The sequence below is a fragment of the Typopeltis vanoorti genome, chromosome 11 (assembly GCF_054136105.1).
Source record: "Typopeltis vanoorti isolate ZY-2024b chromosome 11, IOZ_Tvanoo_1.0, whole genome shotgun sequence".
Classification (NCBI taxonomy): Eukaryota; Metazoa; Arthropoda; class Arachnida; order Uropygi; family Thelyphonidae; genus Typopeltis; species Typopeltis vanoorti.
This window is the reverse complement of record NC_143559.1, coordinates 39775433-39801346: the sequence shown is the minus strand read 5'-3', so window position 1 is coordinate 39801346 and position 25914 is coordinate 39775433. Positions and strand designations below refer to the sequence as shown.

General features: G+C 35.3%; 1 protein-coding gene across 10 annotated transcripts in view; it reads left to right on the top strand.

Moving 5' to 3' along the window:
- Window positions 1-25914, top strand: part of spri (Src homology 2 domain-containing protein sprint) — a 488442-nt gene that overhangs the window by 432700 nt on the left and 29828 nt on the right. For all 10 annotated transcript variants that reach the window (XM_090400600.1, XM_090400599.1, XM_090400601.1 and 7 more), the window contains 2 exons: window positions 15405-15670; window positions 21591-21726. In XM_090400600.1, the coding sequence (XP_090256726.1) occupies window positions 15405-15670; window positions 21591-21726 (402 nt within the window). The remainder of the gene's footprint in view (window positions 1-15404; window positions 15671-21590; window positions 21727-25914) is intronic.

The window sequence follows — 25914 nt, the reverse complement described above, 5'->3', positions numbered from 1 at the left end:
TTGTATTTTTTTTTTTTTTATTATTATTATTTTTTTTTTAATCAATAGAGGGCAGGCTAGGAAAAAAAGATTAGTTAACAATGTAGATGTAGTACCTTACCTTACCTGTATAGAGTGCAACAGCATGCAGCGTGTTTCTTATACACATGTATCCTTCTGAAGATGACCTCAATACAGGGGTCGAAACGTAAAGTTATTATTTTATTATTAATCAGTAAAATAATCTTTTCAACAAGTGTGTTTTGTGTCCCTAAATTCATAAATATGAATGCTAATCACCGTGTAACCTTAAAAGAAAGAACAATAACAATAAGTTTAATTTCTGGTCTAATAATTGTACATATTACATGAAATCACAAGATTCATTTTTGAAAGGTAATTCTTAGTCTTTCTCAATCACTCAACTTGGTTTCTAGTATATTCTTTCGCACCTACTTAGTTAGACTTTCAACAAGCATACTTTATATTACAACTATCAGGAAGTTATACACATAACATGAATTCGATAGGTGCGCTTGACATTCCTAATTTATCATCAATCAAAATACAATGTGCACGTATACAAATATATCTCTCAGAATCTCGTTCCTTTCAAATACTTAATCATAATCTAGGCAATTATATTTATACAATCCACCTCATTGAGTTTCAAACATTCCAGTGATATGATAGCAGGAACATACTCTATCATAAAATTCAATCATAGGTACACATATAATTAATCAAAGAAAATTCAATAGCTCAATTTTTCTCCAAGGGAAATTAACTCCGCTCATGCTTCACTCATTAGCGATTACACACATTTACAAGAAATGTTAACACTCTAAATACCATCTCCTTAAACTAGACAATTTAACAGTTCGATAGGAAATTCTTTCTTAATTCACAAACAATTAATGAATAGATAAACTCACCTGGGTCTCTTCCTATCTTGTGTCTTCCTTCTTTTTCTTTCTCTTCCGGCGCTTGAGGTGGGGGGGGGGGGGTTTCTCTCCTCCGTTCCGTGTTTTGGAATTCTCCTCGAAGCGTTACAGGGCACCGATGAATAGTCGCGGCAGTTGGCGGGATATAGGGTAGGCTTTCCGGTGTTTTGAACTGCCCGGCAAAGGATTTCTGCGTAGGTCAGATCGTGCACTTACTCGACTTCAGGACCAATACAGCAAGATTTCTCCTTAACTTGTCGCCTCCAGATATCTTCGGCTGTGACTGGAACGACTATCGGTGGACGGGTCTCTCCGCCTTCCCCACCGGAACTTACAGCACCTCTTGATCTCAGTCTCTCATGGATGGATCACACAGGATGAAGAAAAGGAAGCCCTTCTCATCCCGAACCAGACTTTTTAAACACCAGTGTCCCTGCACCTTGGATTAAGTTTTTTGGATCCCTAGCATCCCAGTGCGAGTCTTGCGAGTAGTTTTGAGAATCCTGGATAATGTTTCTGAAAAATTCTCTGACAATCTTACTTTCTACCTTTACCACCTTAATCCTGCCTATGGGCCTTTCCTTTTGATTTGCGCCGCGCCCTTTCAATATCGACCTTGAAGGTCACCTGCGATGGGACTTGCAAAAAATTTTCAAAAGACATGCCGAATTTCAGGCATTGCTCTTGGTTTCAATACTTCTACATCCCTTTTTAAACAATGAGCAAGTTAATTCCCTTTGGGCTTATTTTGCTCTTTGTACAGATAGCTTTACATAGAGAAAAAATATACATTTGTACAAGAAAATTTAGGTGAATTCCTACTGTAAAAAGTCTATGTTTTGGATAATTTATTTTGGCAACATTGAATTTTTACAATGTCATTGTTATTGCCATAATCCATTGTGATGTTCTTATAATTTTAGCAATGGGACCCCTGAACTTCAAGTCTCTGTCCATCATCATTTACAGATCACTCATGTCTCAAAATTTCCCCATTAATTGTGGACTCTGCATCCCAACACTTTACAGGATTAAGCTGAATTTTACAACATTAAGCTGATAGCTTCACTTAACATGCCCACAACATCTGCTCTACCTCTCATAGTTATTCCCAACTTTGCATCATTGGCAAACAGCTATACATCTCCAAATAAGCCACTCTGAATGTCATTAATGCACAAGTTAAACAATAATGGTTACAAAACAGATCCCTGTGGCACTACACTCCAGTGACTTTCATCTTTTGGGATACCACTTCTCCATACACAACCTGTTGATATCATCTGATAGTCAATCAGATATCGAACTCATTAGTCTGTTCAGTTTAGCTACTAGCTTGACATGTGACAGTCTGTTAAAGGCCATTGAAATATCCAAGTGCACCCATTATATGCATCTCCTTTACCTAGTGAATTTGTCACTTTGTAGTAATACATAAGCAGATTGCTAAATCCATGACCTATAACAAACCCATGCTGACTATTATAAAGAATACTGCTATTACCAACTCATTTCTGTATCCAGTCACAGAGGTCAGCTTATAATTTGTAGCCTCAGTCTTATCCCCCCCCTACCCCTTTGTGAAGGGGAACAATTTTTCCTGCCTTCTATCCCTTTGGGACTTGCCCGATTGCAAGATTCATGTTAAACAGATGTGCCAAAGGTGCCATTAATTTCCCAGAGCATTCCTTCAAGATATGTAGCAATATATTATAAAGTCCTGCTGCCTTATTAACACCAAGTTTACTTAATTCTTCATATACCTCCTGCACTATCAGTCCCTCTCTTACCATACTTTTTACACTCCAGCTTCTTATGATGTTGCATTCACAAGGATAAAATGCATTGAGAAACTGCTCATTGAATATTTCAACTATATCCTTTGCACTGGTTACCAATCTACCAGTATTATCAACTAGTATCATTCTTCCATAGCAATTTTTTCTACTTGTCACACATCAAAAGAACTCACTAGGATTTTTCTTGGTTTGACTAGCTTATTTCTTCTCATACTGTACTTTTGCATTCTTAACCAACCAAGTTACCTTCCTGGCTTGCTCTTTGTATTCTTCAAACAATTGATTATTACCAACATTTATCTTGTGTTGGCTCCACAGTGCCTTCTTCTTCCATATTTCACACTTAATATCTGCATTCATCCATTTTGTTCCTTCCTTATTTAGCCTTTTCACCTTTGACATACCCTCAGACATTGCTACAGCTAAATATTTCTTGATGAATGCCAAAGAAACATCTGCCTCCTAAGCTTTTCATAATCACCAGCCCTGTAGTTCCACATATCTCTTCTTCACAGAAGTTTTTATATGACTGGTTATAACAGATCACTTCATGATCACTTTCACCAACCAGGGGGAAGATGAAATAGTCCATTCACAATCACATCCTCTGATGATATAACCAGATATAAGACTCTTCACTGTTGTGTGCCTGCCATTACAATTACTGCCTAAGATTGTTTTCTCTTAAGAACTCAAGAAATTCATTCTGCTTATTTCCTGATGCTATCTCTTCATTCCACTCAATATTGCTGTAATTGAAATCGCCTATAATGATCACCCTTGGCTTTCTCACCAAGCTAAGTTGACTAAACATTTCTATGTCGCCATCCTCCACATTCCCTGACTTGTAGCAGCACCCAGCCAAATATCTCACTATCAACTTCCATTTCACACCATACTGTTTCAAAACCACTGCAACCCCCCCCCCCACCTTGCATCTCATCCTTGTACAGGCATGATTCTCCTGCTGTCATCATCAGCAGTATTCCCTCTCCTTATCTTCACGACAAACATGTTTTCCCATTTCTGTTCCCATCAAGATATCATTCTCATTCAACCATGTTTCACATATTTCAGCTATTTTCAGGCAAATAAATTCAACCAACACAACAATTTCATCTCCCTTTTTTCTGATACTCTTGGTATTCATAAATAATTCATTACTTAGTCTATAACCAAGTCCTACCCATGCTGCTTCTCATCTTTGTCCCCTGTACCCTCCAAGACTCAACTATCTCCCCCTCATGTATTCAAGACCATTCCTATACTGACCATTCCCACATATGCATTCATTACTGCTTTCAGAATTCATTCTGTCTCCCTGACCTTCCTGGCTCACTGTTTCCTGTCAAACTTGCATTCCTGTTCTCACATTCTCATCTCCATTCACAATGGTTTCACCTCATCCACGCTCTCCTACTTATTTACATCATTTCCACCTTTCAATGATACCTTGTTTAGATCACTGATTAAACTTCCTTCAAGCAACAGCCTTTCCAGGTGACTCATTCCAAAACCAATCAGATGTGATCCATCACTCTTATAGTTTCATTCATTCCTTAAGCTCATCTCACACATTCACAAATTGCACTCCTTTATCTTCACATATTTCTGCTAACATTCCATTCAAGATCTTTGCTCTCCACTGCAACTCATCATTGTCATACCTGAGCAACACACAAACTACTCTTCCTACCATTGTTTTCTTTCAACTCTCCTCATCCTCGCATTCTCCCTATGTCCAACCAAATCATTCGTTCCAACCATGATATATGACTTATATATAACATTAACATATTTGTCATATATAACTTAAAAAAAAAAAAAAAAAAAAGTTATATATGTTAAATGTGACATATTATCATAGACCCCTCCCAGAAAGTCATGAACTCTGTGAGGAAGACCACAAAATCATCCACCAACTGTTATACCTTCTCTTAAACTCATTTACACCAGAGGCACTCACTGGATCAGCAACCAGTTCCACTCACTCAACTGCTGTACAAGAGAAAAACATAGCTCTTACTTCTTTAATAACTGTGCACAAACTCAACTTCCATATAACAAAACATTTAATCAGTCAATATCCCATAATACCCTTTCAGAAGTTTGTAGGTCTCTATCATATCACCCATTCTTCTCATGGTTACTAATGTCTACAGTTCAGATATACTCTATCTCTCCTCACAATATACATTCCATAATCCTAATATCATCTTTTTAACTCTTCTTTTGTACCCTTTCTACAGTTTATTCTCTCAGAATCATGGAAACCTAATCTAAATACAGGTGTCAGATAGTTGTATATGGCAAGCTTTTCTGTATGATCTTTGAACTAACTTTTATCCACATCAGTTACTCCCAAGCATAATTCAACTGATATAACATGTAACTTACATTACACCAAAGTGCATGACAGTACACTTACTAACATTGAATTGATAACCGTTATCAATTCAATACATTTGCCCACAGTTCCAGCATATTGAAGTCATTCTGTAAATGCTGCTCTGATTACCTACCTATCTTTGCAGCATCGCGAACACATATGAACAAAATCCTAGTCTCTCTTTCCTATACAGTAATGATCAGTCATGATCTGCTCTGTATTCTATCTACAAATTCCAAAGGGGGGGGGTAAAAGTTCCAGTTAATATATCCAAATATCACTAAATGAATACAGAATCTTCTCTTTTCCAGTAAATTTATGTAAAGCCTTATAATTCATTCAACTGACATCAAATATTTAAAAAAAAAAAACAGCTCGAAAGTGAGCTCAACTGGATTTGTGGTGCAAAATTTTAAAATTATGTGATTAGGAATACACTTTTTCCAGGAATAATAATATAGTGCAGAAATATGTGATTACAGAAGAATTACTTTCTTATTTGATATATTCTTCCAATTGTGTATAAAGAGAAAATTTGCCCATTACATCCCATTTTTATTTCAGAAAGTGTAAGTCTTGATTTCTAGGAAGTATAAAACCTATTATGAGCTATACTATAGCTTGTAGTTTTTGTTTAATTAATTTTGTTAAAATATTTATCATATGTGATCTAAGATCCCGTACTAGTTGGCCGAATGATTAGCATATCTGCTCACCAGCTAAAAGGCCATGGATGTTTTCCCATGCCCATCCATTACATCCCATGTTTATGATTGTCTGTGAAAATACTAGTGGTGGATGGTAGATGGCATTGGTGTAGATCAGGAGTCGGCAACCTTTTCAGACTCGCGGGCCACATTCAGCTTTTATTTTTAATAATCAGGCTGCAAGCATTTAATTAATAGAAAATAGTGAGTGAAAAAAAAAACTTTTTAAGTTATCAATTTTATTATATCAATCTTAAAAAACACAGAAATATTTAAAGTTTGAGATTACGAGATAAAGTATGATATTCTTGTAATGACGTCTGATATTATATTCTTTTATAACAGCAACAGTTTTATGACAAATAAGACAAAGGGGATTATCCTTATTTTCAATAATTGCTGTTCCATTCATCATTAAACCTTCTTCCTTCATTTGCAATTTTATGTTTTCTTGAACCCATTTTTGAATTATTTTTAAGAAATATATCATCATCATCAAATTCCTGATATGTACCCTCAAGGGGTGTACAGGATATGATAGTCCTACATGAAAAATTTACATCATTACTAACTTCCTATCTACAATTTTCCTCCAAATCAGTTGGTTACTTGTCAAGACTCCAACATTATCAGATCTTATATTTCTATCATCTAAGGCACTTTGTACCATATCAATCCACCTATATCTTGGTCTTCCTTTGGGTCGTTTTCCTGCCAACCTGGCAGAGAAAACTTGCTTTGCTATTCTTTCCTTGCACATTCTGTTTAAGTGATGATACCACCTGAGATTAGCCCTGCTAATGCATTCCTGGATGCTGACAATGTCTAGTTCTTTCCTAATATCATCATTTTTAATATGATATTGCCATTGATGCAATCTGTTCACACCGCTAATCTTTCTCAGGACTCTCATATCTGCGGTCTCTAGTCTTTGGTTAAGTGTTTTACTTCTGACCCAGCTCTAAGATCCATAAGTTACAACTGGTTTTGAACACTGTCTTGTATACAGCTAATTTAGTGTTCTGACTAATTTCTCTCTTATTCCATATGAATTTATTCAATTGACTTCCTACCATACTAGCTTTGTTGATTTGGTTGTCTATTTCCATATTTAATTTACCATCTTCACTAAAAAAACGTTCCTAAGTAGCTGAAATGTTTTACTTGTTCCACAGGTTCTCCATTCACAACACATTTGACATTTTCAATGATTCTACCTATTTTCATTGTCTTTGTCTTTTTATTGCTGACCTTCATACCATATCTATTACAACAGTTATTCAATTTAGTCAGGAAATTTTTCAAACTTTTAGCAGATTTATTTAGAAGTATAAAATCGTCCGCATTAAACAAAAAGCATACATTAACATCCAATTTTGATATCAGGTTTAATTCCACTTTCCTTCATAATGTCATCCATATAGATAAGAACAGAGGGGATAAAGTACATCCTTGTCTGACACAGATTTAACATTAAACCATCTTCCTGTACTTCCTTCAATTCTAACTGCTGACTTGCAACTGAAATAAAGACTAAGTATTGCATGATATAATGCCCCATTGACACCATATAACTGTAGCATATTGAATAACTTCTCTCTCTTGGAACCTTGTCATATGCCTTTTCCAGATATATAAAACTTAAATACAGATCTTTGTTATATTCCCATGCTTTCTCAACTATTTGTCGTAAAGTGAAGATCTGATCCTGACAGCCTCTGTTTGGTATGAATCTAGCTTGTTCTTCACCAAGCTTTTCTTCCACAATTCTTCTCAACCATTTCTCAAGTATACTGGCATAAATCTTAACAGGAACATTCAGTAGGGAAATACCTCTGTAATTTTCACATTCAATTTTATTTCCCTTTTTATATATGAGTACTATGAGAGCTCTACTCCAATCATCAGGAATTCGTCACTCTTTCCAAGCTTTCTGAACTATGCAGTGCAGCCACTGTAAGACTCTTATACCACCATACTTCAGCATTTCTGGTCAAATATAATCTACTCCTGCTGCCTTTCCACATTTCCAGTCTTTGATGGCTTTTTCTACTTCAAGTATGGATATGTATTACTGACTGTATGCCTGGTCAGTGTTTTTTACCACTGTGCTATCACTGCTTGTTTCATTTCGCAATTTTTTAAAGTAATTACTCCATATTTCAAGGATATCTTTTTCTCCTGTTTTCATGTCACCTTTATCATCTCTAACTCCTTTTATAGCACTCTTTCCTCCATTTCTAAGCTTCAACAACCTCCAGAATATCTTACCATCTTCTTGATATTTATTTTCTATGTTCTTTCTGAAGTCCTCCCATGACTTTTGTTTAGCTAGTTCTACACAGTGTTTAGCTTTCTTACATTTGTCTCTGTATTCTCTAAGAGCACAATCTGACTTATTTGCCAGGAACTTTTGATATGCTTTCTTCTTTTCCTTCACTGCCTCTTTAACTTCCAGTGTCCACCATGGAGTTCTGATTTTTCTATCCTTGCACACAACCTCACCACATGCCTCTCTGGCTTTCTTCAAGGTTTGCCACTGAATGTCCAAGGTTTGGTTCCTGTTCTCAAACTCTTTTATTTTTTCTTCAATAATCTTTATTGTATTTTAGTCTACAGCTCACATCTGAGAGCTGCTCAACTTTTATTCGCTTTAAAACTTTCTTACATGTTATTCTTTTCAATATGAAATTCAATTTTATTCTGCTCAAGACTAAATAGTGATCACTTCCAATTTCAAATCCTCTGTACACTCTGGTGTCCTGCACCAGGGAGAAAACATCACTATCAACAATAACATAGTCAATGAGACTTTTCTTATTTCTTGCCTCTTCTCTCCATGTGAATTTGTGCACATTTTTATGTTGGAACATGGTATTAGTAATAATCAGTCCATGTCCTGAGCAGAAATCCAACAGATATTTGCCATTATTATTAGCTTTGCTCTTTTCTCCAAATTTTCCCAAAATATTTTTGTATATCTGACAATCTCTTCTTACTCTGCTATTTAGATCCCCAACAAGGACCAACTTTTCCTTTTTCATTGTGTCAGTTGCTTTCTCTAAAGCATCAAAAAATTCCTCCACTTCTACCATAGTAGAACCTTCTGTGGGACCATAGGCACAAATAAGTCTCATTGTCCAATTCTCCATTCTGATATTTGCCTACATCTCTACTTGAGACTGCCTGCCATTCAAGAAGATTAGCCTCGTATTTTGTGTTGAACACTATGGCTACTCCTTTTCCTTGATTGTCATTGCCTGAATATAACATTTTGTATTTATTGCTCAGAAAGATCTCACCATTTTTTGTCTTTTTTGTTTCAGTCACCCTTATTATGTTGATCTGGTACTTATCTAATTCTTCAGCTAGCTCCATTTCTTTGCCATTCAGGCTTCTTATGTTGATAGTAGCGATCTTTAACTCTGGTGATATTGAGTTGGGGTGTGCTTTCAGAATTGTTCCAGTAGCTGACTTTTCACTGTTCGCCCTGGTTCCCTGGCAAAAACAACGGAGGCCTTGTTTAACTGGGCGACACCCCAGCCAGCATGAAATTTTGTTATGTTGTACCATCATTTTGTATATTGGTTTAAGCCAATAAGAATACAATTTGGTTGGCTAAATACCAAATTTCTAGCCCATCCTCATTTGTTCAGTATCCAGGTAGACCCAACAGGGTGCATCACGAGAAGGTGAGGATTGGACATTAGGTCAGAAGTCCTGGTCAGTTCTCTGTATTCCTTTAAAGGCTTTGTGGAGGTCTCCTCTCAGTTATACAGTTTTGACCCTTAAGCAACCTAAGAAATATATATCCTCTGAAAATAATAGTTGATGTTATTGAATTATGTTTAAATACAGACCAGGGAACGCCACTAAAAAAGTGCGCCAAAATCTCAGTTTTCGTCGAATGAATTCGCCTGGTTATCCCCACACATGATGACTCACACGGCTGACTTGCGCCAGTTTGCATGCCGATATCAAGAAGTATATAGGTATAAAATTGTTTTTAATTTATTATTCATATTATAAAATGTATTATTTAAATAATTCAGCATACGGGCAACGTGCCATCTAAGTATGGTTAACCTTTTATGGGCTGCCAAAAAAAACGCACATTTGGGCCGCATGCAGCCCGCAGGCCACTGGTTGCCGACCCCTGGTGTAGATGATGATGATAATAGTTGCATTTCATTGTAGTTGGTGGATTTGAGTGGTGGAGACGAAGAGTTGTAGAGTAGGTGCCCTCCCTCGATGAGTCTTTGGACTCCTTGGAGGAGTCATGTAATAATAATAATGAAAGCCTTCTTTTGTATCCATTAATGGATTATTTCTTGGTTTTTCAGTTTCAAATCCTGTAATTTTAATACCTTGTTCTGTGCACTGAATTGGAGTTGAATCAGTTGAAGGTGTCATTTCAGTTTTATTGTTGTATTTCTTTATTCGTAACATTGATTTTTTTAAATTCATTTCATTCTAAATGCACTTGATATATAATTTTATTTTATTTTTTTCTTAGTACAGTAGTGAAACCTTTAGTTTTCTTTCAAGGGCATCATGTTCTTATCTTTTTATAGGCTCTATTGAAAAATTAGGCACCTTGGTATAAGTTTTAGTGATTCACTTTTTTTTTTCTTTTTTTTTTTAAATACTTAAGTTGATAAATTTTTTCATATGTGCAAAAACATTTCGTTGTAGTTTTTAGCTTTACCTGTCTTAAAAATCTGTTTAAACCAAGAAATACTTTATATTATTCTAAATATATTTGGTCACCTTATATATATATATATATATTTAAATATTATGAGCCTGTCCGGAGTAGATTTTTTTAAGCTCTCCACCAGTCTCCAGTTTCATAAATTTAAAAAAGCAATCTATAGTATTTCAATAATTTGTGGTCGGTAAGTATCAGTACAGACTTTGTCTCATGTAAATGCACTTTACGCCATAGGTCAGCAGCCCATGATCCATGGGTGAACCTGCAGAAACATTCGTGGTGACCCACCAAAAGTTTGTTTGAAAACTAATAATTTAAATTTTTAAAAATAAAGCAAATAAGTTAATTCCTTTTTTGTTTTTATTTATATTTATTATGGTTACATTTTTCCCTTGCATTGTGAACTATGCTTATTATCTAAGCAACAATTTGTTTATTTTCCTTGTCAATGCATGCACATACTATTTAGTTTCAAAATTAATCCAGAGGACTTTGATGAAACTTAAAGTTGTGCATACATTGTTATTTTGAATTTTTAGAAATTGATAATTTAAGAATATAATTTAATGAATTTAAAAAGTTCAAACATATGCACTAATAAATTTATAGAAATGTACATGGAGCTATTGAAAGAATCCAAAAGTCAAATTAGAACAGAATGTTTAGCATCAATTTTGCCAACATTTATAGCAATGGAAAAAAAAAAGTCACAGTAGCTATTCTATCTGTATTTGGTTTGTCATATATATATATATATATATATATATATATATGCAGACAAGTATTTTCTCAAATAAATTACATTTTAAATCCACTAAGGAGTATACTAACATGTGACACTTCTGAGTTTTGTCCATGTGTAAAGTTTTCAATTATGAACAAAATTTAGATATCCTATGCAAAGATGAACAAAACCAAGAAAGTCACTAAAACTCTACTGTTTGATTTTGTCTTTACATATATTTATAACTATTTATATCGTGTTTGTATTATTTATATACTTTTGTAATAATTTATATATAAATTTAGAATTAAATATGTTTGTGTTTGCAGTATCAAAGTAGTATTTAACAGATTTTTGTACTATTTTTTTTCACTAAATCCCCCATCCCCCATATACACACACTAAGTGGTGAACATACAAATTGCAAAATTTGATCTGTGCTAAAAAAATCTAATCCCTGCTTTAGGCATGGAAATATGAAACAAGATTTCTATTACTACTACACAGTGGTTAATATACACAAATATTTAGTTTCTGTTCTACCTATTCTATGTATATACCATTTGCTAACAAACCTACAAAATGAGTTTATTTCACTTCAAAAAAAAATTCATGGATGGATATATATGATATTGGATAGTAATTGAAGCTAATGCCCACTATACAGTTGATAACTTGGAGTTATCTTTTTTCCTGTATAACCAGATTTTTTTTTTTTAAAGAAAGTCTCTAGAACTTAATTCTTGCAAGTTAATCTTACAAGAGTGTGTGTGTGTATATAGTTGTTTTTTTTTATTAACGTTCTTACAGACAAGGTACTTACATTACTAAAGGACAAATTATCCAAAAAAATGTTTGCTTTATTAATATTTAATAACTCCAAGTTGATAACTTGGAGTTATCTTTTTTCCTGTATAACCAGATTTTTTTTTTTTAAAGAAAGTCTCTAGAACTTAATTCTTGCAAGTTAATCTTACAAGAGTGTGTGTGTGTATATAGTTGTTTTTTTTTATTAACGTTCTTACAGACAAGGTACTTACATTACTAAAGGACAAATTATCCAAAAAAATGTTTGCTTTATTAATATTTAATAACTCCAAGTTGATAACTTGGAGTTATCTTTTTTCCTGTATAACCAGATTTTTTTTTTTTAAAGAAAGTCTCTAGAACTTAATTCTTGCAAGTTAATCTTACAAGAGTGTGTGTGTGTATATAGTTTTTTTTTTATTAACGTTCTTACAGACAAGGTACTTACATTACTAAAGGACAAATTATCCAAAAAAATGTTTGCTTTATTAAAACATTGCATTCATTCTGGTTACTTCAGATATCAGGACTCCATTTACCAACTGAGTTTGAGAAGTATGCTAGTGAAATTAGGGTTGGTATCCTGGAACAGATGCCAAAAGGAAATTGAGAACTTGTGAACTTCCTATTAAGTAAAGAAGTGAAACGTACCTTTGTGTTACTGATTATCATGGGATCAGGAAATAAGCTAGGTTTTAATTTTTCCTTACTGAGTGCTCCATTTTTGAAGTTCTGTCCCAGATGAGTAACGTTGCAATTATTTACTTTTTTAGTGTCTCCAATTTTTCTGCTTATTCTTCACTTCACATTTTATGCATAATTTTACTTTGTATATACAATTTGAAGCAATTTGATAACTACAGTTAATAAAACAATAATGACATGTTCCCAAAGTGAAGCTGGAAGTATCATCTTGCCTCAGCAAGATCCTGTTTTTAGAAACTTAAAGAACGCAAAGCGGTTCGCTATTGATATAGGTGGATCGCTGACAAAAATAGCCTATTACTCAACAGTGTCATATAAACGAGCACTATATGCCTTGGATGAAGAAGCAACTTGTATGAATAATAATGGCTACCAGAAAATTTCTGAAATCGATGTGGAAGGAGCCCGGCTTCATTTCGTTAAATTTGAAACAAAACATATTGAATCATGTTTAAGCTTCATTCAGCAGCATCTGATAGGTTCAAAAGATTTCGTGCAAGGAAAGGTCATCAAAGCTACAGGAGGTGGAGCCTACAAATATACAGACTTGTTGACGACAACTCTTGGATTAACTGTGGACAAAGAAGATGAAATGGAATGTTTAATAAAGGGATGCAACTTCCTGTTAAAGAATATCCCTGATGAAGTATTTTGTTATAAGCAGCATGGAAACCCAGAATACATATTTCACAATAATAACTAAAACAAGGCCTGGCAATGGGCAATCCTTTGTCCCCATTTCTAGCTAACATCTTCCTTGAAAATTTTGAAACGAAAGCCATATCTTCCTTCTCATTTAAACCAAAAGTTTGGAAACCCTATGTTGATGATATTTTCATTTTTTTGAATCATGGGCACACATCTCATAGATTTTCTTCATCGTCTTAACATCCTAATATAAAATTTACTGCTGATCTAGAAAATAATAACTCCTTACCTTTCCTGGATGTCATGCTTACACGATGCTCTGAAAGATTAAAAATCTCTATATACAGAAAACCTACTCATACCAATAGATATGTGCATAATCTTTCTCATCATTTTCCATCACAAAAACTTGAACTATATCTACCTTAGGACACAGAGCAGGCTCTCTCTTGAATAAACCAGATGAACTACAAAAAGAAATAAATCACCTCTCTTTTATCTTTAAACAAAATAGATACTCTGAAAAAACGATTAAGAAATTTCTTCTGGATCTTCCTAGGCAATGCACAACAGAAACTATTAATTTTAAAGGTAGCATCTCCAATCCATACATTAACACAGTCTCTAACAAATTAGCTAAAGTCCTTAAAAAATACAACATCAGGAGTTCTTCACCACACTTCCTAAAATCCGTTCTCTAATCAGCAATCCAAAGCCTACTTATCACAACCTAAAATATCCAGGAGTATATAAATTATGGTGCAATTGCAATATCCCTTATTTTAGACAAACTAACAAATCTATTGAACAATGTATAGAAGAGCATAAGAGAGACATCTCTTACAAAAGATCACATGCAACTACGTTATCCAGTCATGTTCTTTTTTCAAACAATCCTAATGATGATCAGCAAAGCCACTCCGTTTGCTGGGATAGATCAGAAAATATTTTTTGCTGTGATGATGAGTTTGAGAGAAAAATTGTAGAATGAAGGGAAATCCTGCTGAATCCTGTCCACTTAAACAACAATTTGAGTTATAACATCCCAGATAGCCATGCTGCAGTTATTTAATATTGGCATTCACGTGATCCTGCACACACACACTTGCAATAAACAGTGGCACGCCTGTTAGAACAACTTGAAAAAATACGTTTTTTATGTATCAATTATGTGTGGCAATTTTTACCTGTAATTTCCAGTTTTTTAGATACTTTAATGTTTATTACTGTTCTCTTCCTTTATGAATACCTGATGAAGGCTGTTATAAGCCGAAACTAGTTGTATTATTCTCATTAAAATCTTTATAAGTTATCTCGGTTTTTTAAGTCGTTAAATTTGTTTTTAAAAATGTATCACAACAACGGAGTAGAAGCATATGATCACACACACACACACACACACACACACACACACACACACACACACACACACAATTGACCCTTGATCAATGCGGGGGTTAGGGATGCCAACCCACTGCATTGTTTATAATGTAATGTAAATAGTTTACGACTGCGAATGGCGCCGTGTACAGTCTTTGTGTGCATCAGTTTTGAACATTTTATGGCAGTAAATGATAAAATAGACTAGTATCTATATATATTTTATGAATTCATGACATACTTAACTTTTTCTTAATATTTCTAGGCTCCAAAAATTTTTCAAATCTCAAAAAATGTTTCCAATATATTTATTGAAAACAATCTGCATATAAGTGGACCTGCGCAGTTCAAACCTGCATTGTTCACAGTGCAGGTCAACTGTACTCATGGACTTGAAATTTGAAGTAGAATGGAGCAGTTTATGTTGTGCATTTTATTATTTGCATATATTTTTTGCATTAAACACAGTTATACAAATTATTTCCTCATCTCTGAATTACTTCATTAATTTTTTTCCCCCATTTAAATTAATGCTACAATAGTGTATCCTCTTATTGGACTGAATGTTTATGAATATTACAGAATCACATTTGCTTATCTATTTTCAGATTTTTTACCAATCTTTATTTGTGTACTAGTCCAGTGTGGCTTAATAGCAGCTGAAATTGAAGCTGATTATATGTGGGGATTACTTCACCCATCCCTGATGTCTGGTGAGGGTGGCTACTATTTAACCACCTTAAGTAGTGCTGTTCATGTTCTTAAAAATCTTCAAAACTGTGCTGTTGAGAGCCCTCAAAGTACATATCCACAGAGTCCATTTGGAACTTCTACAAATAGGTCAGAGACGACTAGGATACCTGGCCCAAAAACAGTAAGTTATTTTCCTCATTATTATTATTATTAATCTTATCATCTGACCTCCATGCAGTCAGAGACTCATCGTGGAAGGTACACAGTATTACACACAATGCTCATCCAACTGTACCTTAGACTGATTCAATGCGTCTACATTCACAACACACTCAGGCAATGCATTCCACTCACCAACCACTCTCAGTGCAAAGAACCTGCTCCTCATGAATAGGTGGAAAGGGGAACATATAAGCTAGCGAGGGGTTATGCAACTTACATTCTCTAAATTTGTCCTCGTACTCCATATTTCAAAGACCACTTACCACCTTTGCAAATCTTCTCTGGACCCTTTTCAACATATCTTCATCACTATGAAAACCTGACAACCAAATCTGCACACAATAATCCACATGAGGCCTGATTAAGGCCTTACACGATGGTATAAGTTCTCTATCTCCATGTCAGGGTCCTCCGCATAATTGCATTATCCAATGTGATGTCTTCACAACTTGTGCAATGTGGCTCCTGAATTTCAGGTCCTTGCTCACGATCACTCCTAGATCTCTTATCTCCTCTGCTTCCTTTAAAGTTTCCTCACCAAGTGTATACTTTGCATCCCATCATTGCTTGCCAAATCTTAAAAGGAATAGAGTATTGTCATCGACAGAGACATAAATAGAATTTGGAGTCTGTGAAAAAAAAGGTTCTCACGTACACCTTCTAGGAGTAGCATCCCTTTCACTGCTGATATAGTTCTCAAACTTTCAGTACTCATGTACCTCTCTGAACAAAGATAATTTTGGAGGAGATAATATTTCATTCAAACATAACTACTTATAAAGGTGTATTATAATAAATTACAAACACGTGAAACTTTTTTTTTTAAAATAAACCATTAAATACACTGCTTGGAAAGAAGTCAGTGGTCATCCCCCATGGACAAGGTGCATCGTGCCATGTAACAAGTCACGTATTTGTAGTTGTTATAAAGTGGAGGAATATGATGCCTTATTGAAGATCTTTTTTTTTTTTTCATTAGGCATTGCAAACTTATTTGAACACTGTCTCCAATCATTTTTTTTTTTCAGTGGAATAATGTGTTTTACAACAATCTGTACTTGCAATAGGCAACCCCTCCCCTCTCTCTCAACTACATCAGCTGATCTCTATATCGAAAATTTTGAAAAGACCTTCCTAGCAAAAAAAAAAAAAAAAAAAAAAAAAAACTACTCTAAAACCACTCGTTTGGTGGAGATATGTAAATGACATTTTTATTTAAAGTATTATCTTACATATAAGACAGACAAGTCATGGATTTGGGGTAAGAAAAAAGAAACATGTTGCAGATGATAAGTATCAAGAAAGGAAAAATCTAGTCTTGCTAACATGATGTTAATTGGAATTATTCAACCAATGCCATATTGGAAATCTTTTTTTTTTTTACTTCAGACTTCTAAAAGAATCAGTTATGGTCATCCGTTCACATGGATCACTGAATAAAAACTAATGGCTTACATTAAGTGACATATGGAAATCATTCTAGGATAGGAGTATCCATAGCTTAGTCTGTATAGACCTTTGGGTGCATCGAACCAAAGACCTGGGTTCGATTCTCATCCATGACACAAAGAACTTTTATCAAGTCTTTTTGATTAAAGGTGAGAAACTTGGGTTTTTCATTCCTCAAAACAGGAAAACTGGCCTTGTACACACGTCTACAATCATAAATACATAGGGAAAGGAAAGCAACGGGAAACTACCTTGTTCCATAATCATTCCCTGGTAAAATAGACCAGGTTTTTCTGGTCTATTTTACCAGGGAATCCAACCAACCATAAGATTGAGTACTAAAACAAAAACATGGAAATCATTAACTTCACCAATAGTTACCTTCAGTCATTAACTGCAGATACCTGCCATGCTACTTTACATTCATTTGTTAGCATGAATTTGTTTTCTTTGTAATGTGTTTTCATGTTAACTTAGTTATCTTTTTATATATTTTTTATGTTAATTCAGTCCTCATGAAGCCACCAGTTTTTTTATGGTTGAGCAAAACTAGTAGGTTGCAAGTTTAAAATTCACTAACTAATTAAATATCCTTGTTATTACGGGCACTCCAAGGTGTCCTAACATCATGTCAAGAGCAACTATTAAACATTCACACAGTATCTATCATACTTCACCATGAACTCATTTACAGTCATGGCACCCACAACAGACTCTGGCAGCTTATTCCACTCATTTACCACTCTCCAAGTAAAAACCTAGTTCTAACACCCTTGCTAACCACACTCTTACCAAGCTTCCATGGATGGCTCCTAGTCCCCCCACTACCAGTCCTATTCTCAAAAATATCTTCTGAATTAATCTTATAGAAACCCTTCAGTAACTTGAATGTCTCAATCATATCACCCCTTTTCTGCCTATCAACCAATTTCTGCAGCCCACAAATCTTCAACCTTTTCTCATAAGATTCATTCCATAGTCCTGCTATTATCTTGGTCACTTGTCTCTGGATCCTCTCCACCTCCTCCCTTTTTTATTATTTATTATTGCAGGTTTGCTTTATATTAGTACTAAGGGGTGGGGAGCAGTCTGAAAAGTTCTGATAAAACCTAGAACAAAAATGATATTAATGCAACTGATATAACCACAAAAAAGAACATACTAGTAGCAGAGTTAGGAAGGTAACTTATTATTGCACCTTCCATGGAGTCGACAGACTCATCGTCAGACAACTGACAACATATTTATCATATAGAATCTTAAAGTCCATGACACCCCCATGTAAAAAATCTACTCCTCACACCCTTCTTCACCACACATTTACATAACTTTCAGGAATGACCTCTGGTTCTTCCCCTCTCACCTTTTACTCTTTTTATAATCTCCTCTGGATTAATCTGATAAAATCCTCTCACTAACTTAAACTTATCTATCATATCACCTCTCTTCCTCCTATCCACCAAACTCTGCAATCCACATCTCTTCAACCTCTCTCCATAGCCAGCATTCCAAACTCCTGATATTGTCTTAGTCGCTCATCTCTGGACATTCTGCAATGTCTCCACATCACATTGAAAACCAAGTGACCAGATCTGAGCACAATAGTCCAAGTGTGATCTGACCAGTGCCTTATACAGTGGCACAACCACTTCCTTATCCTTGCATGTTAAAGTACTTCTTATCATATCACTCCCAAATCTCTAATCTCATCCACTTCCTGCAGTATGGCACCATTGATATAGTACAGAGCCTTATATTTCTGCACTCTAAAATGCAACACCTTGCATTATTGATATTAAAACTACAACCCCACTCTTTTGTCCAGGTAAAAAGTCTATTTAAATCTTCCTGAAGGGATTCAGCATCAGCAAATAACTGAAGATTCCCAGTCAGTCCACATGATATATCGTTTACAAACAAGTTAAACAGTAGGGTCCAAGAACAGAATTCTGGGGCACACCACTGGTTACCCTTCTTTTTTGAGACACTGCTCCATCATACACAACCTGCTGGTAGTGTTCAGAGAGCCAATCTGATCTGTCTAACCAATATACTGTCTATTCCCATCCTCTGCAGCTTGTACTCTTATATCCTTGTATGTTCTTTCTTGTGTGGGTTATATCAGCTGCTAATATAATAAGTTAACAAAAATTGTTAACTTATTACATTAGATACTAAGATTAAAATTATTATATCAGTGACAAAGCAGCAGGATAACTTACCTCGCACTGCTTTGTTAGTTGTCAAAAACAAAGATAAAGTTCTTAGTGAAGTGAAAAAGTGCAACACCAGTCAATACTACAGTTATCTATAAATAAGATCGTCCATAACGATCATATTTATAGATGATCTTATTGCCAAAATAGAAAAACTTCTTGGTGTGTATAGATGACCAAAGTAGTTGTTGAGTTTATGACTGTAGTTCAGAATAAGGCCCACAGTCTCTTGCCAACATGAAAGCAAAAAAAAAAAGACAAGTCAGCTTATGGTGCTGAATTTGGAACAAAAGAGGTTGGTTTTACAGATTTACTACAACAAACCACTACAAAATAAGTCCATACAAATCTCCATCAAGAAAGTATTGAGTGTTTGATGAAGATACAGAAATTGTGGCATTCCCTTCATTCTTCCTTCAATAAGTTTTTGTTTCAAATTTTTTTTTTTTTCTTTGCATAAATGATGTAAATAAATGCTTTGTTTGTCAGTTATGCATATACTGTATATGACTACTTAAAAATGTTATTAAACTCTCACATGCATCTACACATGAGAGAGGAGAAAAGCAGTGATCTGGAACCTTGCATATGTATGGCTGATATATGAAACATTTCAACATAATAAAATTGCAGTTTGAACTTTTAATCAGTTATCATATTTATGATAGCGAGTTTTCCATTATAAAAACCTATTCCTTCTGTCTCAGTAAGTTTGCTGCAGAAAAAGAGAGAGAGAATTGACTGTATTGAAGAATTATAAAGCTTATAGATGTCATTCATAAAAGGATTTATAACCATTGATTTTATAAGTTGCAAAACTATGAGGGTTGTAAATAAAGTAGTGGCAACATGCACAAAATGTAAAATAGTTTATCAAGTCTATATAATTACATCCCTTGAAAGTAATCTTCTCCCATGTTCTGCAACTGTTTTCAAATTTGTGGGAACTGATGGATACTATCAGTGTTGCCTGTTGATATCAATGATACACTGACCTACTGATCGAAAAACCTCTTGCATATCACAAAACTGCAGACTTTTGAGGGATTCTTTCATTTTAAGGAACAAGTCAAAGTCCCACGGATTCATATTCAAATTGTTGAATATGAATCCTTGGGACTCTGAAATTCTGTTGAAATTCTAATTGCAACAAACAGTGGAAAACCCGTGAAAAAAAATGTGGTCAATTTCTCCTTAAAGCTAGTTACAAATGGTGCTCCAGAAATCATCAATAGTACTATGCATTAACATTTTGTCCATTGGGCACAGCATGATGAAGAATAGCACCTTGAACATTATGACTAATTCTTTTTTTTTTTTTTTTTGGATTCCTGGTGAAGTTTTTGGATGTTGTGATCCTGAATGCCACCACTCATTAGATTGTTTCTTCAGTTCAGGCTCATAAGCCCTTGCTCAATTTTCATCAATGGCTATGAAATGATTCAGTCAAGTGTTGTGGAACCCAATGAGTTGAAATTTTGCACATACCAACTATATGCCAGTTGGCCCAGAAAACTGGACCAACTGGCATATAGTCCATTGCCAATTAACTGCGAGGAGTCCCCTAACAAGCTCAACATGTTCATCTGGAATGGTGGATTGTCCTGCAGGGCAATTATCATCCAGTGATCTTACCTAGCAACTCATCTTACAACAGTCTAGTTAGAGTAGGGTACTGTTGCTACAGGCTTTCTTAAGACCACGATAAGTCACTCGCAGTTTTACCTCATGCAGTGTGGACCTTGATCCAGTATTGTTATTCTAATCTCGTGAACATACCTTAGAACGTTGCACACTGAGATGTTGATTTTAACTACTTCTCCCAAGGACACTTGTTAGAATGGTCTGTGTTGTCTTGTGCACATATATACAGTACATACAAATAGCACCTCTATCCGTCAAGAGTAACATTTGAGTTACCAACTACATCTCCTGGCAGTGTTGCCACTACTTTATTTACAACCCTTGTATGTTTAACAACAAACTCTGAGTTGACATACGTTATTCGAAATTTACTTTACTCAGTTTAGATAAGGTTTCCCCTTATGCCTTGACTGTAGGCATATATAATCAGATAAAATCAAGATTACATATTTTGTCAAGTGATTATCCAATACAGTAAATGTAATGCTACTTGTCTAATCTTCTATAATAAATAGGTAGCTTTAAAGGTGAAGTATGTATTTGTTAATCATTTTTGCTTTTCTTTACTAGTCTTCACCTGAACCAAGATTCCCATGCATTGCTGACCTGCAGGGATTTATGAAAATCATGATTCCCGATGAACTAACAGGCAACATAATCTCAAAGACACTGCCTGTTAGGCCAAACATGACAACAAAAGAAGTTTGTAAGTTAAAATTTTGAAGTAAGAATTAACCTTTAAATTGGTAACTTACATGTGCTGCTAATTATACTTGAAATTATTTTGTGGCAAGCTCAAAATGGGTAAATACTAAGTACTGTTTATCTGGTTGTGTTGTTAGATCTGCAAATTTCATCAAAATATGTTGAGCTGCAGCAGTTCCTATTACATTCACTAGACTGACAAATTTTTTTTTTGCATTTAGTTAAAAACACAGAGAGAGAGAGAGAAAAAGAAACTATTTTGATTATAACAATATTCTTAGCCTCCGTAGCTCAGTCATTATAGACTAAGCCCTTTGGTTGGAAAGACTTGGGTTCGATTCCCGTCAGTGACATGAGGAACTTTTATCTGGTCTCTATCAAAGAAAGGTGAGTTAGCTGATCGCATACAAAGATAAGGGGTTTTTTTTTCACCTGGAAACTCGGGGTTTTTTTCGTTCCCCCAGAACTATCAACACATGCAACCCTGTGAACACATGCATCTACAGACATAGGACACACTGGGAGGCATAGGGGCCAACCACCTTATCCTCAGGACGGTTGCAGTTGTAAGAATAAAAAACCTTGACACCATAAAAGGTAGAACTGAATTCTCACAACCATGTATGAAACTCTATAGGTAATAATTAATTCAGTAAACTCTGAGAAATTCAAATCTCAAGGGACCATAAATTATGAACTTGCAATTAAATGACCATTTGTTGGAAGTTTTTTCACTTGGTTATACTATAAATTAAAGATACCGAGCAGTTATAAACTTGGTTTAATCCTTTATAATAAAAGTGTAAGCAAACAAAGTTTGTGCCTGAAGTATTTTCAGGACTGAGGCAACTTGTGTTAAAGGTAGTATGGCTTTACCTCACTTACCTTAGTATCCCATAATGCAAAGCACATCTCCTTGCAGACATGTATAATGCTATGCATTATACATGTCTGCAAGAGATGTATAATGCTACCCAGACTGGTTTCGACCTTTATTGAGGTGTCTTCAGTGGGAGCCAGACCCAGAGGTGATACTAAGGTTGAAGTAATGCAGAAGTCATATTTTCCTATGCTAGTTGCCAAAAGGTGCCATACCTTATTATTAAATAATTTAATAATTATTTGAGGCTGTTGCTTCAAGGTATAGGCCGGTCTGTATATCTGGAGTTGTGATTAAAGTACTGGAGAGATTAGTGAGAAGTAGGATACAGAAATGGGTTGATAACAGTAGTATTCTCTGTGGTTATCAGCATTGGTTTGTTAAGGGAAGATGCATATACAGTGGTGTATTTAGATTTTGCAAAGGCTTTTGATAGACTGCCACATGACAAGCTCTTAAATAAATTGGATAAGAGATGGGATTGGATAACTGGCTGTCGGATAGGTATCAGAAAATTGTATATGGGGGGAGTAAGGTATCGTGTAAGAGAAAGGTCACTAATGGTGTACTGCAGGTGTCAGTTTTTGGATCATTGTTGTTCAATTTGTATATTAATGATATTGGGATGTATTTAACTAGTGATATACAGCTATTTGCAGATGATGCAAAATTGGAGAGAACAATGCAGAGTCGAGCAGATGTTCTGGCCTTGCAGGAGGATTTGAATACATTGCATGAATAGGCAGGTAGATGGAACTGTCAGTTCAGTGTTTCAAAGTATACACATAGGAGAAACTTGAATGGAGGTAGAGGAAATTGGAGATCTGGTAGTGGACAAGGACCTGAGATTCATGCCCACATTGCACAATTTGTGAAGACAACACATTGGATAATGGTGATGTGGAGGACCTTGACCTGCAGGAATAAAGAAGTTTTGATGTCATTGTATAAGGTATTGATCAGTCCTCATATGGATCATTGTGCACTTATCTAGTCGCTGGGTTTTCATAGTGATGAGGATAAGTTGGAAAGGGTCCAGAGAAGATTTACAAAAGTTGTAGTGGTCATTGGGATGTAAAGTGTGAGTTGAGAGAATGTAAATTGCAAAGTCTCATGAATAGGAGGAAGTGTGTGTGTGGGGGGGGGATATGATTGAAACATATAAGCTAGTCAAGGGTTGTTATCAGGTTGACATGAAAGAGATTTTTCATAAAATGGGAGGGATGTGGGTAGAACAAGAGGCCATCGCTGAAAACAGTATAGAGAGGTTGTGAGGAGCAGGTTCTTTGTGGAGAGTGGTTGGTGAGTGGAATGCAAAGTAGACATATTGAATCATTTTAAGGCACAGTTGGATGAGAATTGTGCGCAGTAGTGTGTACCTCCCACGATGAGTCACTGACTCCATGGAAGTCAGATTTTAATAATAGCATATACCGAGTTTTTGCTATTATAATTTACCTGTTTTTGGCTAAACAAGGAGAGCAGCTACTCTCAGAATGGCTGCATAAAGATTGCATGTTTTAATCAATATGTAAAATCTGGTCTGATAGACCATGCCCATGAGCAAGGCTGCATATATACAGAAAACCTGGCACAAAGTGGGATATTCTCTGTGTTAATAGAAATGTAACTGGGAAAATAATTTTATTTTCCTAGTTATATATCTTATGTGTTGCAATATTTACTTACACATAAGAAAGCATAATTGACATGAATACCTTTATGTAAAAAAAAATTATGTAATAGAATTTTTACTCATGTTCCATAATCTCTTCAAATAGAAGCATCTACACAAATTCAAATGCAATATGAGATGCAATACTAGTCTTTCCTGGCATAAACCACATCATATCAATAGCTTTGTCAGCCTGTAAAAAAATTAGGCATTCTTTTCTGTTTAAGAGATGGTTTTCAGGTGCACATTCTTAGGATACTGTTCACATGTTTGTGGTGGTGCACCTAAAACTTCTCAAAATATTTTTGAGCCTGTACAGAAGAGAGCAGTTACTCATAAATGATCCCCTTCCTCACATCACAAACTCATTTCAATCTGTCTTTCAGATGCACTATTTCAGCTCTGTTTCTCTTCTGGCAACTGTCATTCCTCCACTTTCTGATGGGCATGTTCAAACAAAAACAGCAACTACCCAAGAAGTGTAGCATGCTTATGAATTATGAGATATCATTGAATGTTATTGGGAGCAGGCTAAAGATCATGGATCTAGCTACCGGCCAGAGCAAGTGGAGTTGATGGTACAGATGAGTACTTGAATGGTAACGGTAAGACGGCATGCATAGATGGTGGTGAGTGAGCAGGTGTAGCCGGCAGTGGTGAGACATCAGACGTGCAAGGTAGTGAAAATGCAATTGGCGTAGTTGGCATTGAGAAAGTAATTGAAAGATGAGAGCAGAGTTGGTAAAGATGAGGAATGAACTGAGGAGAATTACAAATTTTCATGGGAATGTGAGGAAGAATGGCACAAAAGATTTGAACAGAATATTGATTGATTTGAAAGTGGAAGTGTATGGGGATTTGATAAGAGGTGTGGTTGAGTGTAAAAATGCACAAGGTCTGTTTTCCAGGAGATAGAATAGGCAAGGTGATTCGAGCATTGGATAAGAGGAGTATGCGGGCAAAAGAGTTAGTGGTAGTAGTTCGCACTATTGATTTGACTAGTAACAAGAAGAATGTAAGGACAGATGTCATGAAAATGTTAAAGATAACAGTGTTGCCGAGGTATGATAATGATGAGATAATGCAAAGATTATGAATGATATGCTCGGAGATATGACATGGATATATGTTCATGTCATATCTCCTAATCCACTCACATCTGGACACATACCATGGAAAGGTTTGGAAAACCTGTGCCACTGCTCTTGAAATTTCCATGGCACTGATCTACTCAGGTAATAATTGCCATCCCTTGGTGCACTTTCATTTTCTGTAATTAGATAGCTAGTTATTATTCTTGGCAATCAACCCTATGTGCATCATGATGAATGGATTCCTCTCTTTAGATTTATCTGCCAATGCAGAATTGCCTCAAAGTTCTGTTCTATACATAAATTACCTCTCACAAACCAGTAACCCTATTCATAGTTTTGCTGTTAATAGCACACCCCATTCTTTTTACCTATTTGACAAACCTTGCAATGTGCAAAATTCCAAAACTTGAAGATCTAAAAACAGTGTTTTCCATTAAACACAGACCTTCACAAGTTTCTTGAATGGTGTCACTACCAAAAATGCAGTCCTGATTTTTTTGCAAAAAAAGAATTTGTATTCACTTTCCCTTCTGTTTGTAA